General features: G+C 36.1%; 2 protein-coding genes across 3 annotated transcripts; both read right to left on the bottom strand.

Moving 5' to 3' along the window:
• Positions 1-3,124: 3,124 nt before the first annotated feature.
• LOC108141055 (esterase B1) lies at positions 3,125-11,404 on the bottom strand. 2 transcript variants are annotated; one of them, XM_017264204.1, is made up of 4 exons: positions 11,289-11,404; positions 4,803-5,115; positions 4,033-4,744; positions 3,125-3,973 (listed from the first exon to the last, which is right to left on the bottom strand). In XM_017264204.1, the coding sequence occupies exons 1-4, from the start codon at positions 11,387-11,389 to the stop codon at positions 3,348-3,350; spliced, it is 1,752 nt and encodes a 583-aa protein (XP_017119693.1). In that variant the 5' UTR covers positions 11,390-11,404; the 3' UTR covers positions 3,125-3,347. The 2 variants fall into 2 exon arrangements, with proteins under 2 accessions (XP_017119693.1, XP_017119694.1); XM_017264205.1 differs by lacking the exon at positions 11,289-11,404 and adding an exon at positions 8,750-9,001.
• On the bottom strand, positions 10,518-10,866 carry LOC108141057. The gene is made up of 2 exons (XM_017264207.1): positions 10,764-10,866; positions 10,518-10,713 (listed from the first exon to the last, which is right to left on the bottom strand). Exons 1-2 carry the CDS (start codon positions 10,796-10,798, stop codon positions 10,590-10,592), a joined length of 159 nt encoding a protein of 52 aa, XP_017119696.1. The 5' UTR covers positions 10,799-10,866; the 3' UTR covers positions 10,518-10,589.
• Positions 11,405-11,406: the final 2 nt, after the last annotated feature.

Here is an 11,406-nt window from a genome sequence, read left to right as displayed (position 1 = left end):
AAAATGTAACTAAAAAGAGAACGAAGGATCGGGGAACTTAACATTTAATTGTATTTAAAACAAATATTTTCACCAAATAAAAAACATTCTATAATTTCATAAAAATTATTCCTATTAGGAAGAGTAGTATTGGTTGGGAAATCACCTTATACATTGTTAAAAAGATTGATTGTTAATAATATACATGCTTAGAGATGTTTATAAAATTTTGTAATCAAGAAATTTTTGTTTTCTGAGCATGATCCAATGCTCACTTAGTGATTCAGCTAAGAAAAGAATATAAAACTATCGTTTGTCCCTTAATGATTAGTTCAGTTACAGTTTATTAGCCAGTAAAAAAATTATTTATTCGCAAATAATAATAAATAAATAATTTATGTATTATTTAGTTATTAAACCTAAAGAAGTGCTACGGAATACCTGCGGCTTTGAAATAACTTTAAAGGGTGGCTAAAAATGTATGCAATACATAATGTTCTGGTAGTCATGAGGTCTGCTATATTCATCACCAAAGACGACGGTGCTTTTTTCCTTTGCATACTCTTAAGCATTTTTTTTTTTAAACTTTATTGTTTTTGTAGCACCCCTCTATTGAACAAAAACAATAATGAAAGATAATCTCAAATCTAAAATAGAACTAAAATAAACGTTTGAAATTAGAACCTAACTTTATGCACAAATTCATTAAAACCAAATTGAAAAAATATTTAATCAAATGCCAGCGCCAGAAAGAGAAAAAGGAATGTGAAAAACGAGAAATCGCATTCTCAAACAATTTTGTGCAACGGAAAAAATTCTAATTTATTGAGTTAACGCCCATTTTTACACCCTGTGCACATGCACGGGATTTGGGCGCTAACCCCTCCTGGAAACCCTCGGGACACCCCCCATACGTTGGTCACGCCCGGCCGCATGCCACAGCCATGACCAAAACACAGTCTAATTCTGAGCAAAAAAAGTGTTATATATAGGAAAGATTTAACGAAAAATTGCCCAACTCTGTGCGACCATCTAGCCTGTCGACAAAATGAAATTTTCACGTTGCTGATGGGAACACGCATCCCGAACACACGGGAACAAACCCCTTTTGCATTTACCACACAAACATTTTGGGCGTATTCCGGCAAAGCCCCACCGCCTTTAAAAAAAAAAAAAAACGAATTAAAAACTTGCAAAAATTTTAATGGAATTTTTTTTCATTCTTTCCACACTCCCACGCTCCCTAGTGTCATCCTGCCTGTCGTTGTTGGCGGTGGCATTGCGGAAATTGTTGTCCCCTTTGATTGTCAAGCGTCGGCTTACACACATAAATGTCACATCAGCATATAGCCAAGTGGGTGGAAGGGCTGGCACTGATAGTTCCGCCTGGTGTTAGCCGTATAGACGAACGAAAAAATAAACGTTTTACACAAACCGACAGGTTTAGTAACACGTTGTCTTTACTGACATTGAATTGAAACTTTAAGCGGATCCTCCACATGGAATGTAAATATTTTAGATATACAGACAAGATACATAAGCATGGCATATAACAATTAACTCAACACAGGATACCCGTGCACTCAAATTTCAACACATTTTTCGTTCTCGGGCATTTATTATGTATATCGGTTTTTTCATCAAATTGGATAAACGCATGTATTTCGCCAAATACCAACTTTGGTTTTTTTTCGTTTGTTACTTATGGTTTCACGAAAAAATTGAAGAAAAATTAATTTTAAGATTTTGAATTGTCATGCGGCGACGCTTTGCTGAGCTATTCGATTTTTTTCCTGCTGTTGAAATTTCCGTTGGTGATATTTTATTTTTTTTTTATTTTCGTGCTAATGTTGAAAACATTCAATGTTTCAATGTTTTCTTTCTGATTTCAATGGGGTGTTGAAATTCCTAATTTGTTCATAAAAATGTTGTTTGAGATATTAAACTGATTCGGATTGAGCATCTCCGCTAAACTGCGTTTCTTTCCTTCGTTGGCTAGGATGTGTAAAGGCACTTATTTTTAAACAAACTAAAAACATGCCCATACTACCCTGTCACAACACATATTTATTACTGCGTACATCGAACAGAGTAACAAGGGAAAGTTATAAATGGATTAAATAGTTTTGATTCCAGAACTCGCACAGAGCACATGACTGTTTGAGCCATGCCGAAGAATGCATTTTAAATTTTTGATTATGCGTACTTTACTTGTTAAATGTTTTTTTGGGACCTATATGGTATAGTCGTCCGATTTTAATCAAATTTTGACCGTAGTTCTGAAATACAAATTATTTATATCTCAACGAACTAAAAAAAGAAATAAAAAAGAAAAGTTATGCTATATTCGTTCAATCTGCAAAGATAGACAACTTTTGGGAAAGTTTCATGCAGACAGCTTAAAAACTGGGAGACTAGTTTTCTAGTCTAGTTTGTTGTTCCCTCTTGTTTTCGTTTATAGTTGTTTTACTTAAATATTATTTTCTAGGTCAAAGAAAAAATATCGTCAAAACTCTCCACACAGAAGACGTACTTATTTACCTGCAATGGAATAAAAACTTTTGGGAATGATTAATCAAGATAGTTCTAAAACTGACATGGCTGGGACAACTCCCTAGCCACGCTGATCAAGAATATATATTTTTTAGGATCGGAAATGTCTCTTAACGACGTAAAAAATATCGTGACGATCGCACTTTCAACTCACATAATTTCTGATATCAAATTTGTTGACAACTAAACAAGTTCACTTTTATAATGTTTTTTTCGGAACGCATAAAATCTTTATTTTTTGTCAAACCCCTGGTAATAATGTTTTACTATATTTGAAACAAAATAAAAACAGGTTCATCGCTCACGGTTTTTTTTTTTTTTTGCCTTGTTATGAGGTGTTTTGATAAATTTTGTGTTTTATTTCAAAAATATAATTATTTTTAATGGAGTCGATTTTGCCTCACGGGGTGTTGGTTTCGCCCTACCCTTCTCAAGCAGTTAAAATACTAAGCATTTGGGTTTTGTTCACGAAATTTCCGATTGCGTTTCAATAAAACCTCTGCAACCGGTATATAAATATTTTTAACACCTTTTTGACTTTTTCCATTCGGGGTGTATGTTTCTCCTCACCTTCCCCAGCTTATAGCTAAACTTTTTTGTAGTTGTAAAACATTTATTTTATTAATTTTGTGCCCTGTGAAATTAATTCTATGTCATGGTAAACCTAAAACAGCATTTTCAAATTGAACAACAAACATCTCAAACACTTAAATAACCAAAACGTATGTACAACGTATTCACACAATCTAAGATCATCCAAATTCATGCATTTAAGACAGTTAAAGCTTTCAAATCCTCTTATTGATGCACTGCATCTATAGTTCATTTGGGGCATAAAAATTGTTCCAAACAGTTTCAATCTTTAGCAATTCAGGGAGTGCCTTCATTTCAAACTGCTCGCCAATGTTGAGACACTTGAAATCCGTTTCGTTTTCGAGGGGGGTGAATTTCAGGGACTTAATGCTTTCGCAGTTTGGATCACCGTTGGCGGCGAAAGCCGTCCACACGTCGATCATTCCGGTGATCACCTTGTGTTCTATGGACTCGGGGGCAGATTGGTGTGACAGCATGCTGTGGAATATATAGCAGAGATCGTCGCCATGGCAAACACCTCGCATCTGATGGCCACAAAGGACGATCCTAATGGCGTTGCATAGCTTAGAATCGTGGTCGAATCGGTACAGATAGGTTGGTGCACTGGACTGGCGGACTCGAGCTAAAGCTGCCCTGTATATAGGGTGCCAAAATTCGCGGTACGAGCAGAGTTCGAGGAACTTCATCATGTTGGCCTGATTGCAGGACTCATCGCCGAAATAGGCTTTCTTCAGCTGCAGGCCATAGTTTTCTCGTAGTTTGGGATCCAAATTGGGGCTTAGATCTTTCGGCAGTAAGTTTGTGCAGTTTCCCACCTCATCCAAGGTGGCAGGACGCCTTGAAACCTCTACGCAATGGGTAAATGTGTGATTAGGTTTGTCATATGGGAATAAGAACACCACTCACCTGGGTAGAAGAGCAGGCCTTCGAAACTGGTGCCTCCGAACATCATGGGCACCCTGTGGCTCCAACTACTCTGCATTGCCTCGTGGGGCGACTTATCGATCACCGTGTGATCGGTGGTATAGGGTTCTACAACCGGTCCAAAGCCAAACAAAACCCGATGATGCTTTTCGTCATTGGTGAGGACTGCGGCGGAAGCCTTGACAATTTCCCCGCCACTCACTGATCGCAGAAACTCGAAAATGGCTTTGTCCTTATTGTCACCAGTGTACCCCAGTTTCTGGGCCAGACGATAGGCCCAATTGTTTTTCGGCGGTTGCGTCCAGGGACACAGAACACTGCCCGACATCACGATAGCTTTGTGGATGAGTCCCTCGGTTTGGGGACTTAGTGTGAGGAAGTGAGTGGAGGCTCCTCCGGCACTTTCGCCAAAGAGTGTTACATTGTTGGGATCACCACCGAAAGCTTCGATATTTTGCTGCACCCAGCGAAGGCCCATGATTTGATCCTTGAGACCGGCGTTTCCGGGCACATCCAATTGAGGATCGTCCAAGCTAAGGAAGCCCAGAGCACCTAGTCGATAGGCCACCGTGACTATAACCACATCCTTCGACATGAAAAAATCGGGACTGTACATATCTCGGGAGGCTTCTCCAACCTGAAATCCTCCTCCGTAGATCCAAACCATAACGGGACGCAGTTTATTCGGTTGCAGCTAAAAGAAGAAGATTGTCTTTAGTGTTTGTTCGTACGAGAAGCTGTTTAAAACTTACATCTTTGACATATACATTTAGGTACAGGCAATCTTCAGAGCCCGCGTACTTCCTGAAAAACATGTGTGTCTGCAGGGGCTTTTCTGCCGCCGAAGTGCAGTCCAATTCCCGGTCCCATGGCTCCACTGGCTGGGGGGCTTTGAATCGAAGCGCTCCCACTGGCGGCTTGGCGAAGGGTATCTTCTCAAAACTGTAGTAGCTTCCTCCCCAGATTGTGTTCCGTTTCACTCCGCGCACAGGTCCCAGCTTGGTCTTTATCACAGAATAGATTGCAGTGGCCAACTTGCGCTGTTCGTACTTAAAACTGAGCACCCTGTAATCCGAATTTAATGGTTAATAACATTACAAAAGTTGGTTATTGGAACTCCATTACGTTATTTTTTCAATACAAACTAAGACGCTGTTTTTTTTTGGCTACACAACACACAGAAAAAACTAATTTTAAAATTTAAAGAACTATGGAGTTTTAGTGACTTATTCATTAACCTTATGTTAATGTAAATGATATTAATCTCTGTCAAAACGATTTCTTGGCGCGATGAAAATTATAAACTAGTTTAAATCCCATAAAAAAATATTTATATATTTTGAGATCTATATTAATTTTTTGTTTTGTTGTTTTAGATTTTAATTTTGTTGTCTTGCTTGAGAATTGACCCAGACTCCAATGAAATAAAGTTTTCTACCTTGTGAAATCAAAAAAATCACACCGTTTTGCTGCATATTCAGATAGATACGTGTTTCAAGAATACGATCTCTTAAATTAGAAAAGTAATCGGCCGTTTAATGGGTTGCTGTCACTACAATTAGAAGTCGAATTAAAAATTTTAAAACGCGTTTTGCTCTTATCTTGTTTTTCTAGTTGGCATTCATAAGCCCTTTGATAGGTTATGTAAGCGAGATTTTTATTTAACTTTTTAGTTTTTTGTATTATACTATTTGCAAAGCCCTCAAAATCGGTTTACACTTTAATTAATTAGTAAGAGCCTTTGAAAGCAGCAAAGTTTTTTAGTTACTTTCGCGAGTGTTTTAAATTAAATTCATTTTACGGAACAGCTTTTTTTTAAACAGGTAATGCTATTCCGTGATGGTATGGTAATTAATTTTAGGAAAATAAAAGCAATTAGTGGTTATTTTTATAACTCGTCTATCGGAATTTAAAAATAATTTCTCAAATCTACTTTTTCACGCTAAAAGTACAAATAAATGAGCTGTTAATGGTTTCTTACCAAAAGAATAAGTGCAAAGTTACAATATTTAAATTAAAATATTAATAAAAGTACACTATATAAACATGATTCAGGAAAAGCAGCGCAATTAATTTTAAATGCGTATATTTTGACCCCAACTGTACATAGATATAACAACTTTTAAAAGCAAATTCAGTATTATATTCAATTGACTGATCATTTAAGCTTTAATTAAGCTTTGATTTACTATGACATATTTAGTATAGTTTTAGTTAAATAAAAGCTTAATCGATCAGTAAATGAGTTCCTCTTTTTTATATGATTTTTTTTTTTAAATCAGTGAAAAGAGTTTGGCTGTTTCATGGTCATGGTATACATCCTCATTTATGATTGGAAAAACCCCCTTCAGTGGCCTGTAAACTTCTTGGAAACGTCGTAATACTCTCCGGTTTGTTAAAAGATAGCTCCTCTTTCAAATATATATATTAATGATGACTGCGAAACTAATCCGGTCAGCGGCTGTCACGCATTGGGGACATGACCACAGTGAGCACTCAGCAGCGGGCACCAAAACCGAAATGCCGACTCAACACTTTCAATGTCGCTGGAGGTCTTTGCTGCTTTGGAATGGCTTTTGACCAACCTCAACGCTTCACGTTTTGCATGCACGACCAGTTCTCTATTTTCTATAACTCTCCTTTGTTTACGCCTGGGATTGTTTGTTTCTGATTTTTATGGCTAATTTGTGGGTGGGCGTGAGGCGCTTTAATGCAATTAATGGCCTATTTCTATTTGCTCACACTGCGCACCTTCGGCAGAGGCGCAAGTCGAACATCCAACTGGCATTCTGCAAGTGCACTGACATAGTTTGAGTCAACATCACTGCCTGCACACGAGTGCATACAAATCGGTAATTACGGCTGGGATCGAGAGAAAGGCGAGATCAGTCGGCGCAGATTGGACAGTACGTGACTGCCGTGAGTCTGAGCAGGCTAACTCCCAATAATAACGTTTTTCAACATTTCAAACTAACTTGGTTTCTGAAATATTTTTTTGCCAGTGCGTTTTGTTTTGGATGGCATAACGCCTGAAATACCCAATAGCAAATGTAGCCAAGCGTAAGATATGACGGTAATAAATTAAGACTAATTCGCTCACTTAACCCAGAGCTTAACACTCTTTTAAGTAGAAACTCATTCTGCAACTGCAACTTAAGTACCAAGCTAATGTTTCAGCAATCAAAGTTTAGTTATTCTTATCATCAGCATGACAATCAGTCATTTTTAAAGTCAGTCACTTGGCAACAAAATACAAGTTACCGGTATGACAAACAATATAAGCCGGTATAGTTTTAATAAGTCAATGATTATTTATTCAGAAATGTATACAAATAAAATAGGTAAAAACTGCCATGTCATGCCCACAGAGCAGAAAAATATGAGAATACCTATCACCTGGAAGTGAAATGAACCCTGTACCCCAGGAACTTATCAGGTAATTTAAACAATTAACTTGACTCAGTGTTATAGTATCGCAGACGTGTGTTTATTAATATATGGATTTAACTTGCACGGAAACCAGTTTGAAGATAAAAGTACACTTGTCTTCAATTAAATTAAAATCAGAGTCATGACGACGATTAAGTTCAACCTGAAACAGCGGCAAAAACTTCAAAGAAATTTAAATTTAATAGATATTTTTATATTTTGTATACATATAAGCAATGTTTAAGTTCTTCAAAAGCCATCGTAAAATACTCCATACTGACCTAACCCACATCTTTGATTTCGCCAATTGAAAATCCACATAAACAAATAGTGATAAATAAATATAGGCACATGCAATTAACACGATTGTGTGTTGCTTTGCAATAATTTACTTTAAAAATACTAACTACCCGCAAAACTGCTAATAAACCTGCGAAAACGTGCAAAAAATAGTAAACACAAATCAAAAAAACAAAAAAAAAAAACTAACAAATGTCTCCACTGTGAAACATCGTTGAATCATGGGCGAAAAAACAAAAGGCGGGGAAAACAAAGCGGACAGAAATGAGCAGAAGAAGAAGCAGCATCATTAAGTTTATGCAAAACAACAGAAAACAAAAAACATAAAAAAACACATCCGACCCGCAGCAAAGTTTGCGCAACAATTTCACCAACGCAACACACATAAATTTACGTGTGTGCCGAGTACACAGAGAAAACATCATTCAAGTTAAATAAATTGTGTATTGATTGACCCCTTAAAACAAACATTTTGTTTTATCTTATCTGTATTAAGCAATAAATCATATCTTAGAAAAATTATAATTATATTTTTTTAATGTAATGCTTAAAGTGTTTCATCAAAATTGATTGCTGATGTTGTTAATAGCAAATATAACTTTTTGAGCTGCTTTAAGGACAACTTAAACTTTAACTTCAGGCATGTTAGTGAAACAGAATGATTTCCTTATCTTTTTAAAAACAAAATTGTAAAACATAATTATATTTGTTTAATGCGATAAAGGCCATATAGTCAGTTTAAACTTAAAATATAAACATTATAATTTTAGGCGTAAAGTTGTATTTAATAAGCCAAACAGCTTTTAAACTAATAAAATTTTAGAAACAAACTTATAAATGTTTTTTTTAGTGCATATGTGTGTTTTTGTATGCATGCTAGGCAGAAGTTATTGCAAAACCAAGACGCGACCGCCCAAAGCACAAAAAACCGTTTAACGCTTGTGGAGAAGCCGAGACTGGAAAAACTCACTTAAAGGTCAGCTTCACCATATCCATAAAGCGCGTAGCCATTTCGGATGTCTCTTCGCGCACTCTTTTTCATTAACACCGAAAAACCCACAGGTAATTGATGGTAACGCTATACACGCTTCGATAACGGGCACCGATTCCGGAAAAGTGTCACAACAAACTAGAAGCACAAAGTAGGCACAACCGGCTGGAGTAACGGGCGGTAAATGGCGAGCGGTACAAACACAGCGCTCTTCAAGAGCGTTCAGCAACAACTGACCGATCGGGTCTTACTATGCCGATAAAACCACTCACCTCAGCAATATTGTTCTCTCTCAGTGTGCATGAGCATCGGAAGCGTTGCTCATCGGGATCAGCTGTTTGGCTATAGCTCACTGCTCTCAAAAATACCGGTTTTGTGGCTTACTTTCCGATTTTTCTTTACTGTTATGTTTTCAATAATAGTTATGACTACAACAGCGCAACAAACATTCATACATATAACATACATTTTACTTTTCTTAATCAGCACATCAACTTTCCGAAACGTGACTTATCAATTTATTTTTACTGCATAGATAATGCGTCAGGGTTACTTTTACTCTAATATATATTTTTTAATTTATGATAAATAATTAAAATGCAACATTTTTACAAAAAAAATTTACAGGGTATCGTATTGTCCAGACCATTGAACTTAAGCTTTTATTTTTGTTTCTGCTGGCAATGCTGAAATACTTGAACTTTTAAATCTTAAAAAGAGCTACTTGATATGACACTCACAAGCAAGATGATCAAGCTCAGAAATTGAATATTCAACCTATAAAACCAACGCCGCAAGATCACCTTGAACATGAACTTGGCTAATTTACGATTTCCAACTATTATTTTAAGCTCTTGCAAGACCCCTAATGAGAGCCCTTTGTAAGTACACTGCAAGCAATTTCGCCATTAAATAGAAAATCAAGTAAATGAAAGCACATTTCCGACCCTATAAAGTATATATATATCTTGATCAACATTACTAGGAGAGTCGATCTAGCCATGTTCGTCTGTCCGTTTGTTCCACTAGTCTCTCAGTTATCAAGCTATCTGCATGAAACCTTTCAAAAAGTTGTCTTCCTATTGCAGGTAGTATATAATTAGGAACGATTGCAACAATCGAGGAAAAAATTGATAAAAAAAATTATAACTTTGTTTTTTATAGTTTTCCGATATTTAGTAATGTTTTATTATTTTATTATTATTTCCTTCACTACTTTGCAAACTTCTGTCTGAAATTAAAATACTCTCTGGAAGGGCTTAAAGATTAAAAAATTGTAACATCTCTAATTCTAATTCAATTCTTTTTTTTAATTCTTTTGGACATAGGAATGGTTTAGTAATTCAAAACTATGCCTTGTATTTTATGAAAAGCGGAAAATGATTGGAACGATCAAAAAATTGAGGTGAAAGTCATCGTAGCTTTATTGGGCTTCAATGGGTACTCATATTATTCGAAATTTAGATGTTTAATGATGTTTAATGATGTAAATAGCTGTAAGCTTATATTATCTTTGGTTTGCCGAAGTTTGCTTCCTTTCTTGTTTTTACAAATTTTTGCCATTGCTTATTGCCCGCCAACGTTGATTGTATATTTATTTTGAAATGTGAAAATTTCTTAATTTGATTGCACCATTCTATATATGCAAATTTACCTTTTGTAAGCAAAAATTAGGCCTTACTGTAATATTTCAAGAGTCAATGAACTTGAATTTTGGAATGCCGTCGAAAAGTGTTAACAAAAGAAATTTTGGAGATGCTAAAAGAATCTTTATTTATTTATCTATGACTGGGATTAATTTGTTTGTTTAACAAATCCATTAAAAGTCAAAGTCATCTGGTGCGGTGTAGTGTTCTTCACTTTCTGTTACCACTGTGTCTGCATCGGCGGATGGAACATCATCACACAACCCAAAGTGCAAAGTTACAGCCATAAAATAAAAACTAAAAACATGTTTTAATTTTGTGAGACGCCAATGAACTAACGAACCTACCTGATCAACAAGATAACTTTCAATATTGCATCCATTTCGACTTGTCGAGCTACGAGTTCCAAATATAACTGATAGACAGTTGCATGATCAGATATATAAGCACTATACGAGTAACCGAGAAGATTACACTAGCTATTAGCACCAAGCAGCTGATTCACAGCCAATGGCACAATCGCCGACATTAGACGAGAGATCAAACAAATTTTGATTACAGCGCTTTGACATTCACTTTGAACAATATTATACAATTATTAAAACTAAATACCGCGACCAAGTAAATGCGAAAAAATAAACGTTCCAATTAGCACGGAGTTAGTCACGCTGTATTTGATCTCGCGATATGTATTAAGTTTTCGCATCAACGCATATGCGATAATTTGTAGCTATTTCGTTAGTTTGATGATAGGAGTGCTAGACAGAAATTTGTGACGCAGGCCTATGTTACAGATGGGAAGTTTTATGGCGGTGGTAATTAAAAAAGGCAGGCACATGTTGAGATAGCTGATTTCATTAAGGATTACTTACTGTTGGATAAAGTCACCATTCGTGAAAGCTTGCGGTACAGTGTGTTTTTGGTTGATGCCAAAGTGTCTCAGTTTTGTGAGAGCAACTAAATACTTTCTCATTTCAATTGTGTGATAAG

This window comes from Drosophila elegans, unplaced genomic scaffold (genome assembly GCF_018152505.1).
Source record: "Drosophila elegans isolate 14027-0461.03 unplaced genomic scaffold, ASM1815250v1 contig_476, whole genome shotgun sequence".
NCBI classification, from domain to species: domain Eukaryota; kingdom Metazoa; phylum Arthropoda; class Insecta; order Diptera; family Drosophilidae; genus Drosophila; species Drosophila elegans.
The sequence above is the reverse complement of the archived record's forward strand: the minus strand, read 5'-3'. Positions and strand labels throughout refer to the sequence as shown.